Source organism: Leuciscus leuciscus, assembly GCF_965113295.1.
Source record: "Leuciscus leuciscus genome assembly, chromosome: 16".
In the NCBI taxonomy this organism is placed as follows: domain Eukaryota; kingdom Metazoa; phylum Chordata; class Actinopteri; order Cypriniformes; family Leuciscidae; genus Leuciscus; species Leuciscus leuciscus.
Genome location: NC_138740.1, coordinates 11,300,328 through 11,320,754, shown reverse-complemented (window position 1 = coordinate 11,320,754; position 20,427 = coordinate 11,300,328). Strand labels below are relative to the sequence as shown.

The 20,427-nt window shown below is 38.3% G+C and overlaps 1 protein-coding gene across 2 annotated transcripts in view; it reads left to right on the top strand.

The window, feature by feature from the left end:
- Positions 1-20,427, top strand: part of kif4 (kinesin family member 4) — a 125,022-nt gene that overhangs the window by 5,512 nt on the left and 99,083 nt on the right. For both annotated transcript variants that reach the window (XM_082141210.1, XM_082141211.1), the window contains exons 2-6: positions 4,623-4,746; positions 4,850-4,964; positions 12,875-13,065; positions 13,184-13,273; positions 18,872-19,038. In XM_082141210.1, coding sequence (XP_081997336.1) covers positions 4,624-4,746; positions 4,850-4,964; positions 12,875-13,065; positions 13,184-13,273; positions 18,872-19,038 — 686 coding nt within the window. In that variant the 5' untranslated portion in view covers position 4,623. The remainder of the gene's footprint in view (positions 1-4,622; positions 4,747-4,849; positions 4,965-12,874; positions 13,066-13,183; positions 13,274-18,871; positions 19,039-20,427) is intronic.

Sequence of the window (20,427 nt, the reverse complement as noted above, 5' to 3'; positions counted from 1 at the left end):
ATATTTTAACTGTGGTCAAATGTAAATTAACTTGTGCTTATTTAACTTTATTCAAAAATTTGTATTTAATTCTGCAATTTGCCTTCATATCTTTTCATCAATTTGATTACACAGATACTAATTAAACTAAACTGAGCTATTGAATGACATCTTTGAATTCAATAATGAAATGCCTTTAACTGAAAATTTAATGTTTTATCTTATTATTATACATTACTGACACTATATCCTCCAATTTGATACTGTTAAGTGCTTTGACACAATCTGTATTGTTAAAAGCACTAATAGTATTGTTTTTGCGTATAATGCACACACGTTTGTGTTTAAATCTGTTCATCAAATAACGTTAATGTATTAACCAGCATTAATGCTTTTGAACAAGTGCACTACTTCAGGACATTTTTGTTCATGTAAAATATCCCTCATTGTCATGTTCTAGACTTGTTATATTTAGCTTTAAATAATAAAAAAAAACTTAATATTGTGGCAGTTTTTTTCTCCGTGGTATCGAAAATGGTATCGAATATCGATATTTTTCAAGGTATCGTATCGAAGTTAGAAATTCTAGTATCGTGACAACACTACTATGAACACAACAATGATTTCTCTCGTGTGGAATATTTTTGCTTGTAATAATGTATGGTTTGCAAAAATGTGAACTGCTAGCGTCTGTGTGTAGATGAGAGAATCAAAGTGTGTGTGCGTTGTGCTCACGCTACATTATGGTCAAGCATGCGCCCTTAAAATAGCATCTGAATAACACGCCACTGACTTTAGACTCGGTTTTTCCTGGTCTGTGGCGGAATTGTTTTCTGAAACTGCAAAATAGCACCAGGGAACATTTGCACCGGACCACGCCTCCTCTCTTCACTGAACCGCCCCCGGGAGCGCAAGTTAATTCCCTAATTTACCAATGTGCGTCTGTGGAGGGAAGAGTCCGCTGTGCGCGGGTGAGAAATAGGAATGATGCATGCGTCGCTGTACAAAGTCAATTGCGCTGGGTGTAAGATACGGCCCTTAGGCTTATTGCAAATGAGTCAAGTCATCTTCATTTATACAGCGCTTTAACAATGTAGATTGTTCCAAAGCAGCTTTACAGTGATAAAAGGAAATTAAAGTAACAGAGATTGTTTTGGCTTTACAGCAGCTCTAGAATAAAGTTATTGTCCGCAGCTAAAGTTAATTTTGATTGATTCACTTCCGTCGCAACGATCATTAGTTATTAACTTAAGGGCACGACACCGTTCTAACAAAAAAAACGTTAAGTTCTTTCTGCGCAAACTTTAAAAACGGAAACCTGTGAGAACGCTGATGGCGTGCACATGCTACGCGTTTAGATTATAGCAATGTTTATAGGAGTGTGAACCTATTTCAATTAATAATTCAAGTTTGCTTGTTACTGATACATTATCACTCCACTGAGTCATCACTATAATACCTTGCTCTCTTTTGTCCAAGATACTCAGCCCTAGCTTCTGCATCTGCGTTTATCCTGGCTCTGAACCGTCTCTGCCAGACAGAGGTATCTGGCAGGACAGAATTGACCTTAAAACACCAGAAGCTATACTACAGCTTTAATAAAATGTTGATAATTAATAAATTTGATTACATTATTCATGATTTGACCATTAACATTACAAAATTCAATTTAATGATAAAGACCCATGTGACTCATTGAATCATATGAAATCAAGTTGAATGACAGCAAAAATATGGCAAAAAACATACAATTATGTAAATAATGTTAATTTTAATAATATAACTATAATAACCATGCCTAAAAGTTTACAAATGTTAATTAAAAACTAGATTTTTATGCATATGTCATTCTGGATAACGGATGACATGTCCTGGTTAACAGAGTTTTTTTGTTATCCAAGAATATGTTGTTATTCAGGAATGACAAAACAAATATTTTTCTTTATAATCAGGCACTAACTTAACCACCTATGGAAAACTACAATTTAGCTATCATCGCTTAAGGTAATCTTTTAGATCAAATAGATAGTTTTTTAATATAAAAACATTCTGAATGTTTTATTAGTGTTATCCAAAAGGACACATGATATTGCTACAAAGTGCACCAGTGACTGAAAAGGTCAAAATATCAACATTTTAAGAGACGCTTCCTGACCTTTGCACATGTTCTGGTGCTTCTTGAGGGTCGTCTTTTTGATACAATATTATGTCACATGACATACCAAAATGCATTATAGTATAAAATGGTCATTGATGTCTGTTATCCAGGACTGACATTAGCGAAATCACAATTTGGAGACAAAAGTCTTTCTGTCATAATTTAAATAAGCTTAGTATTACCACTATATTTGTAGGTATTGTTGAATACATCAAAACAATTATGCCCAAGTAGATTTGAAATACTTTTATTTATATTTTATACATTTTTGTTGTATTTTTGTATTCAGATTTTAAGCCGGGACAGTTACCCGGAATGACATTTTAGGACTTTTGAGCTCAATAGTTCCTTAAAGATTAATTATTTATAATAAATTCTCACATGAGTAATTAAAGAGGGGGAAGTTGAGTCACTTATGAAGTGCATTTAAAAATGTATACATTTTTAATATTATGAATATGCTTTGGACACCAGAATTGACACGCCACGTCATTGACCCACAAACTTAGACTTGATGAAAAAGTAACTAAATATAAAACTAACTTTACACTGCATGTTGCTGTAGACCGCAATTAACTGTCAGCTGCACTAGTTTAACAAAAGTGGCTTTTTGTTGACTAACTTCTTTAAATGCAAACTTTAATCTTTGGTTTTATTAATGTTATTGCAAAAAGTAGTAGGAGCCATTGATGGAGCACATTAGGATTTAAAGGGGTCATGAACTGGATTGTTTTATTATTTTATAATGTTGCCTGGGGTGCCCTTATAATGTTAGTATGATTTTTACATCAAAAATTGTCATAATTGATAAATAAAAGCCATTTTTCCAAGCCTGATTTCAGCCTCAGATTTGAACGCTCTGTTTTAAGGGGCGTGTCTGCTGTGAGACTGCAGTGCAAACGCCCACTGCTGTGATTGGCTGACATGCTTGCATATGAAATGGCTAGTATTACATGAACTCTCTCGAAAACTTTTACTACATTTTTACTATTACAGCTATCGAGATTAACAAATCGTGAAAAGTATCGTTTAAAGCATTATATTTAAATCTATTCCATCACATGAAAGGTTGCAGCATGAGCACTGACTGAGCAGATGACAGACAGTCTGTTGATTGCGTGAATAAAGATCTTATCATTGCAACGCAATTTTTGCACTCTCACAAATGCTTACACCAAATCACAATGCAAACACGATGTGAATACACAGTAAGAGCTTCGTTGTGTAGTGTAACAGTGTCATTATTTCAGTTTGGGAAGTGTCCAGATAAGCTCGCGCTGTGCTGTGTGATTGACAGCTTGGGCATTGGAAAGGGATCGTTCTTTGATTGCTTTCTGTATATAATTTAATAACAGTTTAAAGTTTATTTTCATAATACTACGAGAAATTATGTGAAGTTGATCGTTTAGTCACTGATGCATAAACAGTATTGAACGATTTTAAGAGAAATATCTGAACTTGAATAATTACACAGAAATCACTGATCGCAGATCAGGCATTAGAATACACATGGTTACTTACGTATGTTGCTGGCAGATCCGTGTCGGGAAATTGTGATTGACTGATTTAATAAAGTTTAACCATGCTGGAATCCGAAGGAAGCTTATGCAGACTGTCTTCTTCCACAAACAGGCACTGCACAATATTTAGTTATTTAGCATGTTTGGGCGAATCGGTGGGCGGGGCTAAACAGGCCGTGTTGAAGTAGGCGTTGATCTTCTTTTGTGGAGGCGGTGTTTTATCCTCTTTGACGTCATAGTTCCCCACTTTGAAAAACGAGTCGTTTGCTGAGCCTGATGTCTATAAAAGCTTTTATTGGACTAACAAGGTAGTTTTCAGTTCTGAAACTTACAGGATATTATTATAGTATGATGATCTCTTATGTCAAAAGCTCAAGGAAATTTTGATTTCTCAGTTCATCACCCCTTTAAGCACCTCCAACCCACAAGGCTACCGTAGTGTTTTGTTAATATGCAGGCAATTAGTGATGTCAAACTCTGAGTGCTCAACTATGTCCTTCGCTGACCAGGATTAACCCATTACTAAAGAATTGTAGTTTCTAGTTTCATGATGCAATTGAAAGAGGTGAATTGCAGGGTGCACTTTTGGGGGACTCTGGTTATTCATTAAATCCCTGAAATGTTTTTTTTTTTTTATACCCTTTTTGAACCCAGTTAGTGTGCCTTACAGAGCTTTTCTGACAAAAGAAAGCTGTGACGAGTGTCAGCTGTTTGTCTAAAGTTGTTCAATGTCTAGACTAAATGTTTCACATAATGCATTGTGAATTTGACAACTTTAAGCTTGTGTAGTGCAACAGGCTTTCCTTGGTGTCTTTGGTTTATCAGACTAATTATTCTTAGACACAGTATTAACATAATGGCAATAACTCTGTAACTGGTCTGGTCTTGCTCTGTGCACACTGGCTTTGCAAGACAATATGTGAGTTGGGTTGTCATTTGTGATTCAGCCTTATTTGCTCTTCCAGCATGACCAAGGAGGATGAGAGAGCCATTCCTGTGAGGGTTGCGCTGAGATGCCGGCCTCTGGTTCCCAAAGAGATAAATGAAGGATGTCAGTGCTGTCTTCATTTTGTACCTGGTGAACCTCAGGTGTGTATCATGAGATCTTGCCCATTTCATTCACTCTTTTGCATCAAAAGGTCATGTCAGTACTTAAAGATTCATGAAATCTTTTTTTTCCTTCCCATTTCAGGTCATTGTTGGCGTTGACAAGGCTTTCACCTATGATTATGTGTTTGACCCCACAACAGAACAGGAGGAAGTTTTTAACTCTGCTGTGTCTCCTTTATTGTCTGGGCTTTTTAAAGGTTTGTAAAACAGTCCCACTAGGATTTTGCTGGTGGTTTGACGCCATGCTGGTGCAACCAAATTTAATGGTAACACCAGCACAGAAATACTTATGATCTCCTTTTTTGAAAATACAGAGTTGTGAGAGACAATAGCTTGCACACTGAGTCAGTACATAAGTACAGTACATAGTACACAGTCGTAAATGATTATATTTCAGCAACGAATTGGAGTAAAAACATAATTTTACAATTAAATTTAGAAGTTAATGCAAAAACTGCCTCATGTGCAGTTTACATGTTAGCATACAATTTGTTATTTGAGTTATTATATCTAAAAATAAATAGCAACTGAATTTAGGCTAATAGTTTGGGCTCTATTGTTAAGCTTTAATATTATAATAATGTGCAAGTAAGGGCTCAGTTTACAGCATTAGCAGAAATATATATTTTTTATCCTTAAACTTTTAATTATAACTGAATTTGGCGCTAGCCCCTGATTTAGTAGCAATGGAGGGATGAGAAAGCACTGAGCTTGAGTTGAGATGTAGATAAAATTAACTTTATTATCATTCATAATGTCTAAATATTCATTCAAAAGCAAAACAAGTGGAAAAAATATAAATTAGGGAGTGGAAATGCTAATAAGCCAATAAGCTTTCCTCTGCGGCCATCTACTGGTTACAATGGTAATTTAATGTCTTTTTTTATTTTTAAATAAGTGTGAGTTTTCCTACATCTTGAAACTTTTCGTTTTAGAAGTAACACGCCTCTGCAACATCGCGTGGCTGTGGGGGACAGTACCTTTGGGCTGGCAGACCGGGGTGGTGGTCCCTCTTTTTAAGAAGGGGGACTGGAGGGTGTGTTCCAACTACAGGGGGATCACACTTCTCAGCCTTCCCGGGAAAGTCTATGCCAGGGTACTGGAGAGGAGAATATGGCCGATAGTAGAACCTCGGATTCAGGAGGAACAGTGCGGTTTTCGTCCCAGTCGTGGAACACTGGACCAACTCTATACCCTCTCCAGGGTGCTGGTCAGTAGACCTCGCTGCAGTGTTAATAATTCTGTAGCAAAATCAATCGCTTTCTCACTGGATCTCCCAGCACTGTGTAGTAACGGTGTCGCATGATCGAGATCAGCCCGAGATCAGCTCGTGTTGCGCTGAATTTTTTTGTCCAAACTGATAAACGGTCCATGAAGCACAAATGAGTAGCGCAGTTTCGTTCAGCTTTAATTTCCTTTGCCAACTGATGTTGGGCAATGTTGTGGTCTTGCCAGCACAACCTCTAACAACATTTTGGTTGCACCCGCATGAAAATGGTCGCAGTCTGGAGCCCTGACTTTTGGTGCGCACCCGGGTTCGATTGACGCCAGAGTTCGGTTCGTTTGGATGATGAACATTTTCTTAACTTGGGTGCGTACCCGTATAAAACGGATTAGAATAAACTGATATGAACTCAATCGTACTAAATGGCGGAAAGTGAACTGCTATTGATAACGTATGATTCGACACAAACTTTGCATTTGTGTGCATCTCACTCACTTTCCTGACAAGCGTGACTGACGCACTGCAAGCAGAGAGAATGTATATCTAATTTCTGCTCGCCTTCAGCAGAAATGGACTCCTGCATTCTTTAGAACATTTGCACTACATTCACAGCAGATAGAAGCAAGTGCTGTTGTGTGCTGATGTTTTGAAAACAAAACCACAGGTTAAAAAAACTAAATGTGAGGTGAGCAACACTATGCATAAGATGCCCTCTCCTGCGTCGTCATTTCCAAGCAACAGGGGTAAATGGTTGCTGCTTTGATGTAGAAACACACTGCGATTCAGACCTAATAATATAATGCGAACTAGTGTTGGCACGATACTGGAGTTTCCCACTTCGATACGATACCTTGAAAATTTAAGAAAGTAGGGAACACCACTCAAAACCCACAGGCCATTCAGATATGACCTAAATCATATCCCTTATAAATATATACGGTGGAGGTGAGGCATAGATTTCAAGAATTAGATCTGATAGAAAGAGTGCCTGAAGAACTAAGGATAGAAGTTCTTAACAGAAGGCAGCGACCGAAACCATCCCCTAGGGCTGGGTGATATGGGCAAAAAAAATTATCACGATAATTTTTTTTTATCAGTCGATATCAATAATTATCACGATAAATGTCAAATCTTTATTTCTTTCAAGTTTAAAGGCAGATTTTTGCTCCTAAGTGAAAGTTGGAGAAACCACATCGTTAATTGTGGTTAACTACTCTTTATTGTCAGAACATATCATGGCAAACACTTGCCAACATGAACATTTCACAAATCTGTGGTAGAACATTCAAACATTTATTTTTCCTTAACAAAATAAATGTCTTAATAGAAAAATTCATTTCTTAGTTTCTGCATGTGCTAATTTTTATTTGGTGAAATGTAATGTTCTGACTGTTTGAGTTTTATTAAAGATGAACTGAACTGGAATTTGAGTAAAGGTGATATAACAGATGTATTTTATTTATTCTCATTGGTACAATTATTAAAATGGCATAATTTGTTAAAAGGGATAAAATGGTACGTTGAAAATGTTGTTGTTACACGGGCGCCGCCATGTTGGATTTCAACATTCGGCTACGTCACTGGCATGGTAAGCTACTCCGTTGCTAACCAACACTAGCAGAGCAGCCATAGCATGTACATAGTCTGAGGCTAGCTGACATGGCTGCTGAGGAAACAGAAACCAACAGGTCTAGGGGGGGTTCATTGCCCCTGGCTGTAGTAATGAATTGTATATAAGGCAGCTGGGGTTACGATACATTTTCACAGGCTACCTTTGACGAGGAAACCAGCCCTCAAGTCATGGCTAGCTGCCTTAAAACTGGCTAGCTCTCCGACAGACCCTGGATTTCGAGTCTGTAGTGAGTATTTTTTAGCGACACACTATTTAGAGAGTTAATATAGAGACATATAAACTGTATAAATAATTCATGACTCCGATATCACAGATCGATAATGCGTTTACTAGCTGCTAACTAAACCACAGCAGGTCTGTAAACCGAATCCAGTGTCCCTCTCTACTCACCCTGAAGCTAGCTGATGTTCATCGTCTCGGGCACATTGTTGATGCAGAGGGAGTTCAACTCGCAGAACTAGCTGCTAGTTCCATAGTAAGAGGTATCTGTGCAGTATCCATCCGTGCAGTATCCATCAACATCCACAAGGAACAAATCTGCTAACTCTGCACTAGTCTAAAGTAAACGGCAAAACTGGTGAATCATCCGTGCATCTATGGTCAACCTGGGGTAACTCCTACGCGCAGCTAACTTTTTTTCCCCCCAACTTTATTTATTTTGGTTTTAACATTTTGCCTGCAGCTAACTTAACAAGCGATCCCATTGGAGGAATTCGTCCAATCACATTTTCCATTTATCTGCCTCAATTTTCTAAAACGCACAGGACCTCAACCATGTTTTTGTATTTTCTCTAAATGTATACGACATAAGCAGTCTTTATTTCCTAAAATGCATAATGTGCTTGGATTAGAGCTTAGATTCTCTGCCCGAGCCCGAACTTGACCCTACCGCCACTATCCTCGGGCCGGCCCTTGATCAAGCACTTGTGTTACAAAATGCAACATGACACGTGTCATGCGCAGCTTCTCCTCCGCTCGCACGCATCACAGGGATAATAGGCTTTAAAAATATTTATTTTGTTTAAAAAATATTCTATATTCTAAAACCTTGAGTTATATTAGAGTAGTAGCCTAGGCCTACTCCTCCTAGGCCATCCAAAGTTCATTGTTCATTTTTGGTGTTCATCATTGTTCACTTTTTTTTTTATATTTTTTTTTATTCAGATCCATTTGCGATCCATTCCATTCTGAATAAACAAACAACGCAGTTTACATGCTTCGTCCTTGTTGCATTATTCATTAAGATAATAATTAATAAATGCACGCACAATTATCTGTTAACTTGATAAATGTTGCAGATATGTTTTACTATGCACAAACAAATGCCTTTCAACTTATGTGCGCAAAATTCAGAAGTAAATGAATGTGCAGCAATTTGTACAAATAGAGAGTCTGTAAGGCCTACTATACGTGTTGTATCCATTAAATAAGCTCATTTAGTTTCATATTTGTTAAAATATTATAATGTTATTTTTTTTCCATCTTTGTTGATTTATGAAAAGTGAACAGCACGAGTAAGATAGGATGCGGAATATATCGAGAGACATGGAGTGGGTCAGACATGATTTTGACCACTTTATTAAGTTTTGTTTTGTAGAAAACCTTTCTTTAAAGTGAATTTCGTTTTTTATAAATTGTATCTTAATTTTAATCAATTTTTCATCAACGAATTGCATATATTTAATAAATAAGAAGCAAATATAGCAGACAATATAATCATGGAGGCGCCAGCGTGCCGCGGTCACTTGCATCGCACGTGAACTGGAGCGCATCTCATCATAAATTAACCAAAACTCAGTGTATGCCTCACAGACATGAGAAATATATCTAAAGAAAGCTTGAAAAATGTCTTTAAACGAAACAATTCAAAACGAAAAGAAATAGGTTACTCTCTGATTATGTAATCCATGATGTGCATTTCTCTCTATAGGAGCGTTCACTACGAATATGGCGATCGTCAACTTCATCTTTGCAGCCAACACTGTTTAATAAAAATCAATGCACGTGTGTCACCGGATTTACACAAATGCACATCATGCTTGTTGCACGCACACGTATTATGTACATATTATGAAATAACGAGATATTATGTTGAAATAACATTATTAATAATAAATCTTTAAGAATATTTGATTGAATGCTGAATGTTGTGCTTGTTCAATTTAATAAAATACTTTAATTGTGATAATTAAAATAATTGAATATTAAATATGAAGTGGCCTATGTTTGCTCATTTATTAAAGGGATACTTCAGGATTTAGCATTAAGCTTTGTATTAGTAGAAAACCTGTAGTATTTTCGAATGACCTTGCTTTGCACCCTCATATCCCCCTGAGATGAGAGATTTATGTATTTTTTGTCTGGAAAAAATCCTCAGATGACGCAAAAATCGTCATTTTGCGTCATCGGAGGATTTTTTGGCCAGAGGTTAAAGACTACAGCCATAGTAGGGGCTGTCCCGCATGTTCTCAACCCGCCCATAGAGGGTGGGATCTCACTCACAGAATGTACACACAGTGTCAGGAAGCTAAGCTAACAGGCTCTTGTTCTGTGGAGAAAGCTGAGTAGTAGGAGAAAGCTGAGTAGTAGGGGTTACCTTCCTCTTTTTCCCGGACATGTCCGGCCATCGAGATCGTCCAAAATGTCCGGGATTCTACTTTTGCTTTCTCTGCAGTCGCCATTCATTGTTTACATGCACACCTTTTGTTTCAATCGAACTGAATTCATTCCGATTGGTGAATCTGAATGTAGTGTTTACATGAACGCTAAACAAGTGATCGGTTGATGTGCGTTTTAACATTGCTAAGAAAATTCCCGCTCCTCCGTGAGAGAGAGCCTACGAGACCGGTGAGTCTCACAGGTGTCGCTCATCAGTAATCACGCCACCGGCTTCGCGCCGTTTACCCGCGGCCCTCAGTCTCGTCCTGCTCGCCACAGTAAACATTATGAATGGCGACTGTAGAACGCAAAAGCCGAATCCCGGACATTTTGGGCGATCTCGAAATGCCGGGCAAACTCGTCACGGAGTCTCACTAGTAGCCTAGCCTTGTTGTTTTCAACCACGCTCTTTTAACGGTAGGCGTGGCTTGGGAGTGGCCTTGTAGGGCAGTGAAGCAAGTGCATTCTGGGAGTTGTTTTTCATCCACATAAGCCCAAAAAAATTTTCTGGCTTTTCTCAGTCTAGAAAGCTCCAAATTCAAAAATTATTTCACATGTCTTCTACATAAATGACCTATTTTAAATACACATCCATCTTTCCAGAGGTGAAGTATCCCTTAATACTATTTTTATATATAATATATCTAGCACCCCCTCAGCACTGGTGCCACCCCCTGGCTATAACTGCCCACGTATTAAAAAATGGTCGGGTTTAAATCGGGCTCTGGCTCATAATTACAGTTAATGTGTCGGGCTGGGCCTGGCTCGGACACAACGTAGTCAGATACTACTGGCCTGTCCCTCACAGGCTCAAATGCGTAACCCATGCCATTCAAATTACTCATTTTCGTGTGTATGCAGCTGCAGCTGCCTATATACCTTCGCAGGTCCTACCATGCCAGTGATGTCATCGAAATTGCCAGCGTTCTTATACGAACAAAGCAATTTTTGTGTTGCTTAACAAAAAGCTATATTGATACTTTCATTTTTTTTTTGTGTAATTTACTTTTAGTTGTCATAAACAACACGTTATCAACATTGATTCTTTCAGTTCAGTTCAGTTCATCTTTAAATCAGGGTGCCCAGTTCTGTTTCTGGAGATCTACCTTCATGCAATGTTCAGCTCCAACCCTGATCAAACATAGCTGAACCAGATAATTAAAGCCCATGTTGCAGGTTAACCACCACTGTCGATTAATGGGTACATAAATCACTCAAGATATGTATATCATTTTTAAAATGTCAAAAAAATGGTCTTAAAGACCAGTTTTTTACGTTTTTGGTATTAACGTTTTTTTTTTACGCAATTCGGTGATGACGGTGTTGGGGAGAAGTGGAGGAAAGGTAGCCTCAGCCTGTATTAGAACTATGGAGAATGAGTGGAGAGTTGGTGAAGTGTCCTGGTGAGTTGCTATCAACGCAGCATATATATATATATATATATATATATATATATATATATATATATATATATATATATATATATATATATATATATATATATATATATATATATCAACGTTTTCTTTATATAGTGGCAGTGATCATGACGTTAGTTCAGATAAGTACCGCTAACCTTTGTCATAGTGTCGTAGTACTGGTAAACTTTGTCTTTGTCATCTAGAAATAGAAGGCATCATGCTAGCTATATGGGCGTTTCTAAGCGTTTATCTCTTCCTCCGGTGAAAATGTTGTTGCAAACGTAGCCGCCGCGTGTCTGTCGCTGTGTTTGGCAGGTGCTTGTGTGGGTGGTGCCGTCCCATGGAAACTGCGTTGGAAAGCTTGTGCTGTAGGGAAGTGAGTGCGTTTTGGTCGCTGGTCGAGGAGCTCACCCCGCGACCAGATGTCAATCTACCTACTATATATTTTTATCTATTTATCTATCTAGCTGCTAGCTATCTATGCTAACGTTAACTTATGCTATCTGGCTGTCTGCCTATCTCTCTCTATACTAGCCTATCTATCTATATCTATCTATCTGTCTGTCTATCTATATATCTAGTCTATCTATATATCTAGTCTATCTATCTATATCTATGTATTTTTCTATTTATCTATAATCTGCGCTATCTGAATACTCTTGTCTGCCACTCGTCTCTAGTCGCTCTCAATGCGGGCTTTGGTAAATTATAACGTGACGTAATGCAATGCATTGTGGGGGAAAGGAGAATCGTTGCAAACCGCTGTAAGAGTACCTACTTTTTCGTATTATATTCCGTTTTGTGATACCCAACAACATAAAATACAATGGATAACAGTTTAAATGTTTATTACCAACAAGCAAACTGCACAAATTCGTTGAAAAATTTACCCTGCAACACGGCCTTTAAGATCTTCAGGAGCACTTGATAATTACAGACAGGTGTGTTGGATCTGAGCTCTGCAGGTAGGTAGATCTCGGAACGGGGGTTGATTGGGGGATTGAAAGTTGCATTAACCTCAGCCAATATGGTTAATTTTTTTATTTTTTTTATCAGACTCCGCAAACGTGTTGTGAGGTCAAAGTTTATGCCATCTGATGCTAAGACCCAAGGCATGGTTAACATCAAAGAACTTCAATGTAAATGAATGTTCATTGTTTGCAATCACAGGTTATCATGCCACTGTTCTGGCCTATGGACAGACAGGGTCAGGGAAGACGTTCTCTATGGGCGGCACGTACACATCTGAACAAGAGAACGAGCCTACGGTTGGAGTCATCCCGCGAGTGATACGAAGAATCTATCAGGAAAAGTCTAAATGTGCAGACTGTGAATTTCTACTTACTGTATCTTACCTTGAGGTATAGCTTGCATAGCATGTTGTCCTCATTTATGGATTTAATTTATGAATGAAGTCAATACTTATTTTGTGTAACTCAAGGGTGTGTTTTAAAAAAAAACTTTTTATTTAAATCTTAGATTTACAATGAAGAGATACTGGACCTGCTGTGCACGTCAAAGGACAAACCCGTCATCAGTATCAGAGAGGATCCTAAAGACGGCATTAAAGTGAGTTTTACAATCTATAACCATGCAGAACCACAAAGTATTTTTATAGTATGAGCATGAACTTACTATTGACCCCATTTACTTGATCTTGCTCACCCTCATGCTGTTTAAAACCTTTGGCCCTGTTCCCAGTTGTTAAGATATTTTTCGGATTCGATCAGCTGAGAATCATCACGGTTTCCCCATGGTATGTAAAAAGTTGCTGCAATAAGAGCAAATATTGGTAGATTTGAAAAAAGCCCATTGTGACTGAAATATGCTATGACAGTTACCTAATCTTCAAACTCCATGCCCTGTTCAAAATCCCCCTAAAAAGGGGGTAGTAGAGATTCACTGATTGCGATTTTCTTGGCCGTGTAGCATCTGGACCAGGGATGGGCAACTTCGGTCCTGTAGGGCCACTGTCCTACAGAGTTTAGCTCCAACCCTGAAAAAATCACCTGCCTGTAATTTTCTAGTAATCCTGAGGACCTTGATTAGCTTGTTCAGGTGTGTTTGATTAGGGTTGAAGCTAAGGGCGTTTTTCCACTGGGTTCGTTTGCTGCGGTCCGAACCCGAGTGCGCTAGTTCCCGGCGCCCCCCGCAGCGTTGGTCTGGTTTCACACTCAATTAGTTGTATCGAACCCAGGTGCGTTTGCAGTGATCTTACGTCATCGCAAACGCACACGGAAAACGCATGGAGAATACAACTCGACTGAGCATAGCTGTAATTTGTCTCTTTTTTTGGTGCTATTATGCACAACATAGTGCATAATAGAGACAACTACGTTTATGTTCATTACATGGTGTAATTCAGCACATATCCAGGGGACGCCGTGTTTCTGCTGCTCGCAGAAGATTTTTTTTTATGTATGGTTTGTTTTATGTATGGTTTGTATGTATGGTTATTGTATGGTTTGTTCTTCCCAAATTTGAATGAGGCACCTCACCTCTTCAGTGTCCCACAACGTTCCCCTGCCACTCATGGTTGTCGTGTGTGAGGAAACAATGATATCGACAGTGATACGCATGCGCGGGATACTATACTTCCTGAACAAGCACGCACCCGAGTCCGTGTTGCTTGCACATTAACGCGAACCGCACCACGGTTCGGGAGCAACCGAGCTCAGACCACCTCCTCCAGGTAGTCCCGGGTTCGGTACTCTAGTGCGCACCCGGGTCCGATGACAGCGTTCACATTAGCGATTTTTCATGCGAACCGTGCCCCGGTCCGCACTAAACTGCAAGTGTGAAAGCGCCCTTAACTCTGTAGGACAGTGGCCCTCCAGGACCGAAGTTGCCCATCCCTGATCTGGACCAATCAGACACACAAATGATTCATTATATTTAATGATTAATCCAGCGAACTCACTCTCCCAACAAAGGTCTATGAACCCAAAACTAACATCCCAAATTAAGCTAACACACTGGCAGAACCTGGTGTCCTGTTACAGGACACATTAAGACTATAGCCGCTTTTCCACCGACATTACCCGGAACAATTTGTCCCAGGAACTTTTTTCCCAGGAACTTTTTTTGCCCCAGACCGGTTGCTTTCTGCGTTTACACCGCGGTCTAAAGTACCGGGAAGGTAAACTGCGCGCAACTGCTCCTCCCAGTCTGCGACGGACAGTAATCAGTTTTGAGCGCCACATTTAAGTATGGAGGAGATTCAAACTGTGCTGCAGTTATGTATTGGTTTACTAACGAGGTAATTAACAAAACAAAATAGACGAGCACTGATACTAAAGCGTGTTCAGAAAGCTCGTAGCCTATGCGTATAAAATTAGACACCGTATGTTATCAGTTATTGTGAGACGCCTGGGACGAACGCGCAAAAATTTCCTCTTTCACAAATACGCTTAAAAAAAAGCCTGAACCCCGTCTATCAATCATAAATAGTGACAGTCTTGTAAATAGTTGTTTGTTACTAACCTCAAAGCGCTATTTCAATCCTGTTATAGTAAATTTGTAACATGGTTTGGAGTGCCTTGCAATAGATGACAATGTGTGAACATAATGACTTAATAATAAAAGCTGTGTCAGAAAAGAGACGAGCACTGATAAAGCGTGTTCAGTAAGCTCGTAATGCTAACGTTAGATATAACATTTGTATGTTATCAGCTATTGCAGACATTGACCGTGAGATGGCTGGGACGAACGCGCAGAAAGTTTCCTCTTCCACAAATACCCTTAATAAAGCCTGAAACTCGTCGCCAGTCCACCAGTTTTTTTTTATTAAATTCCATATTTGCAGACAGACATCTCTTACTGCATGAAGCCACGACACGAACCGCAATAGATTTTTTAAAAAGGGAGGTTAAAAATAAATAAATGCTGCGTGGTGTCATCCAACCAAAATGCGGCGTGAACACAACCAATCAGCTTGTGCAGCGCACAAGTCCCACCCCTGAAAGTTCCTGAACTTTGAAAAAGTACTACCTCATGAGCAGGGACTATCGGAGGGGGAAATATTTACCCGGAACTTCATTTAGACCCTGGTTCCTGCGGTGTAAACACATCGAGTACCAGCCCAAAGTTCCTAGTTCCTGGGGAAAGTTCCTGCGGTGGAAACGCGGCTTAAGACTTTTTACGACCCCAAAAGGAATTTGCAAAGAGTTGACTCACTTAATTCTTGTTGAGAAGGAGAAATAAACTCTTTTAATTAGGGATGCACCGATAACCACTTTTTCCATAGCGAGTCCGATACCGATACTTTTATTTTTGGTACTCGCCGATACCATATAACCGGATACCTGTAGTTTCACTGCATTTGTAATTTTGAAATGTATTGGTAGAGAAACCAAAATAATATAAATCATAGTAGTTGATTTAATTTGTTCATCAAATAAATATTTCTTTTGGAAATTTTTTAGGATAGCTGGACAATAACTTTTCTAGAGCTGCTATAAAGCCAAAACAATCTCTGTTACTTTCATTTCCTATTATCAATGTAAAGCCGCTTTGCAACAATCTACATTGTTAAAAGCGCTATATAAATGAAGATGACTTGACTTGACATTAACACTTGTCTGCTTGTCTGGGACAAGTGGATTTTTTTCTGAAATTGTCAAGTGAAATAATTTTACTTGCTCGACCGATCGAAACGTGCTGTCGTAAACGGCGATTGGTAATGGATCGTGTATTTCTGGTAGCTGCGATGCCCATCTAATGAGCGTAACCGCACACGCAAACTCACAGAAGAAACATACTGAGGTAAAAATTCAAAATGTTGAGTTTTTTTAATTTGTAATAATTACTAAGGGAGCTGTTCTAGTGAATATTATCACGATTTCAAATGTTACATTGAATTTATAGTTTAATAAACAAGTAGTCTAGTTAATGTAGTCACTTACAATTTAGACGCAATATTGACTGTTTTTGTTCTTTTTCACCGAAAAGGGTTAAGAAAAGCAACACTTAGCGTGGTGTTTTATTGAATGATTCAGCATTTTGAAAGAATCGTATTAATGAATGACTCAATGATTCATTTGAGACAGTCACTTGCCACCACCTATTGGCGGTTTAGTTTCATGTTTAAAAGTATCATTGATTTAAAAAAAGTTTACATTTATTTCAACAATCTCATAAAATTATTAGTTGTAATTTTGCAGTGTAAATTATTTAATTTGATTGATATCAGCCCTTATTATTAACTGAATTTGATCAAATGTAAGAATTTGACATGAAAGCTAATGCATATATTTAGTAAAAAAATGTCCTTTATCTTTTAAAGGTAAATATTTACCTGGGGAATTTTTACCTGGGGTAAAAATCACAAATATGCAGATTTAAATATGTAAAAGCTGATGAGTATTGCTTCAGAATAAATCATATTTACTTATGACAGCCACCATTTAAATGTTTATATTAAAAAGAGTAGAAACATATTGTCATTAAAAATGTATTATAACGTTATTATAAAAACTTAGTTATTTGTGATTTAAATGCAAGTAGCCTACAAATAAATAATTTTAATATTTTAATGTAATACTTTATTTTTAGAATGATGTACCAACTTGGGTTACTTATGGTTTTCAGCATTAGTTGAGAGATTTTTCTTTGAAGAAATTTGCTACGTACTGTACCCGATAGGCCCCAACTTAATCAATATTGAATCATATTGTCAAAGTTTTTATTTTATTTAATTTTTTTACTACACTTGAACCAAATGTCTTGAAGCTAAATGTTTATTGTCAGAATGCTTCATTTACATGTTAAAATCATAAAAATGGTCTCATGGGGGACGATGCCCCAGAACCCCCTACAACAAATTGCTTCATTTATGAATCGCCATTTTTATGATTTTAACATGTAATTGAAGCATTGTCTGAAGTTTAAAATCATTGGTTACCCGTAAGCCAATCACATAACGTTTGGTTATGACGTGTGTTATGCGCTGGCTCAGCCGCATCTAACTTCCACTGTAAACACATGTATGATGCGAAAACAAAACCATCGAGCGAAATACCGGAGTGAACATGGCTGTGAACGACTTTTGCAGATTATGTGAAGTAAATCTACGCATCCACGGTACAATCAGCGTCTATACGTCACGGCTCTCAGCCCGCCCTCTGTTCGTTGATTGGCCGGCTGTTTTCAGGCCGGAGGAAAACTGATAGACAGGTCGCTATCTCAGACTGAGTACTGAAGCGAACTGAAATTGAGCGGAAGTACGAAGTCTGATGTAGTCAGGCTAAGTTTGCAGGCCTGATCTTAATCGAAAATTGTATTTCCTAATTTCTGCATGTGCTAACGGGTGATATTGTTTCAAGTCATGAAACAGGTTTGTTTTGCCTGACTTTAACGCATATCTTCAGCTCATGCCACTGCTGTAGACGTATAGTAACGATGAATTGATTGTTAAACAACCATCGATCATGGGAATTTGTGTAAATTGACATCCCTAATTACAATACAGGCAAATGTTCACTTCAAGAATGAACAGTGGCGTCAATGAGTTTGTATTAAGGTATTTGGAAAAGAGAAAGTGCTATCTATATTTCTCTATATGAAGCATATTTATTCAAGCCACAAAAACTAACCTGTTACTGAAAAATGCACAAGACATAATTTCCTAGGATGAAGCCATTATGCATTTGTCCTAAATCGTATTTGAATGGAAAACTGTGAGCGACGCTGTGGTGCTGCATGACTTTGAACAGCTGGAGTTGAAGTTGGGCACCGCTGGTGTGTGTACGGTTATAGAAGACAATGTGTTGATTTGAAACGCGCCATTTCTCAGCCTGCGACCCTTTTTACGTATAGTTTTGCTAATATTTGAGGCTCCTTTTAGGGGAAAGGCTCTGATAGTGATACCATGCAAAGTGATAGAGCATAATATTTTAATCATAACCCACCTAATTGGGTAGTGTGTTGATATGTGTTACCTGTCACAGTGGAGTTTTACCCACATTTGGCAGGTTGGTGGGTGTTAATTTCAAACCCTGATTGTGGGGAAGTGAAAAGTGGACCACAAATCTGGGCTTACCTCCCAGGGACAACTGCACTGTGCGTTGGAGCGCTACCTGCAAGGCTATCGTCTCTGTATACATCCTTCATTCTCATGTGCCCTGTATGACCATTGGTGTCTTTTTGTTTTCGGTCTTCTTGGTGTAGATTGTTGGACTGACAGAAAAGGATGTGTTCACCGCTCATGAGATGGTGAGCTGTCTTGAGTTGGGAAACTCTGCACGAACAGTGGGCTCAACAGCCATGAATGCAGCCTCATCTCGCTCACATGCCATTTTTACCATATCACTGGAGCAGCGACGCAAAGGAGACAAGTATGTAATCTTGGCATATGCTGTTAAACTAAGCAACTTGAAGTAGTTGTTTGGAGGCTGTCAAATTTGAGAGTTGGCTGTATAAGATGTTTAAGGTTTTATAGAATTGGAGAAAATGAGCTAATTTGACACAAGATTATATATTTAGAATTAGGGCTGCAACAACTAATCGATAAAATCAATTATCGATAATGAAAGTGATCACTAACAAATTTGATTATCGATTAATCGTGTCTGCACTCTGTGCACGTAGTGAATAACCAATTTCTTTGGACAAAAAGCATATGGAAAATAGCGAAAGACACCGAGTGAGCTGCTGCGGGAAAAATACATGATTTAATTGTCGGAAACATGAGAATGCTTTATATTTATAAGCACTTAAAACAACAGCAAGCGCTTGCCCTGTCGTGCTTTCACAGATGCATGTGCTGTTCAATGCATCTGACACGTGTTTCCCTCAGCGCATAACTTATATTTTATGATTATATCCTTACTTGTAAATTTTAGAAAGTCCCACGAGTATTTCCATTTTTTTGTATATTCTGACAAGCGTCTTGCTAAACTTCACAGACTTCAATAGACAAGCGCCGGTGCGCACATGCGTGTCAAAAAGACGGAGCGCAATAAAACAGGAGCGCAATAATTCTATTGACTGATACTTTAATGACTGAAATACACATTTTGCTAAAACATTTTTGTTAGAAATTGTAGGTTTTAAAATTCTACATCTAACAAAAGTAATCATATTTATTGTTAGAATAACCCAATAATATAACTATTCAGACAATAGACTTTTCAGCCCGGGAGTTTCAGGCCCAAGACTGGCCCTCTTTTTCCATGGTGGAATTCCAAATTAGCACTTTTCCCAAATTGGATAAATGAAGCAACAGTTCAGCTCTTACTATTGTGTAGTTTTTATTAATAACATGGTTCAACAAATAATGTAAAGGTTAAATAATAATTCACTTAAGCTGAGAAAGTTAAAATGTTCCACTATTCCACAAGGATAGGTTGATAAATTAACAAAAGCAGAAAGAAAGAAAGCATTTGAAATGTATCCCACTCTTCCACAAAGAGGCATATTGAACTAATGTTTACAGATTTATTTGTATTAAAAAATAATGCTTTTTTAATAAAAAAAACGTGATACCTAATAACATTTGAGGTTATTAAAACAGTAAGTCCCGCCCATCGACTGCCAAAAATAAGTGTTAGAGCGAGCAAAAGCAGGAGATCAAGCGCGAGAGCGTGGGGAATGATCATGCGCGCACGAGGGCTTGTATTGTGTGCAGAGGAGATATCATGCGCGCGCGCAGGGTTTGAATGAGCTTGCGAGTTCCTGTTTCCTCGCGTGTAGATCTGTTATCCTCTCGCGAATGTCATTTACTG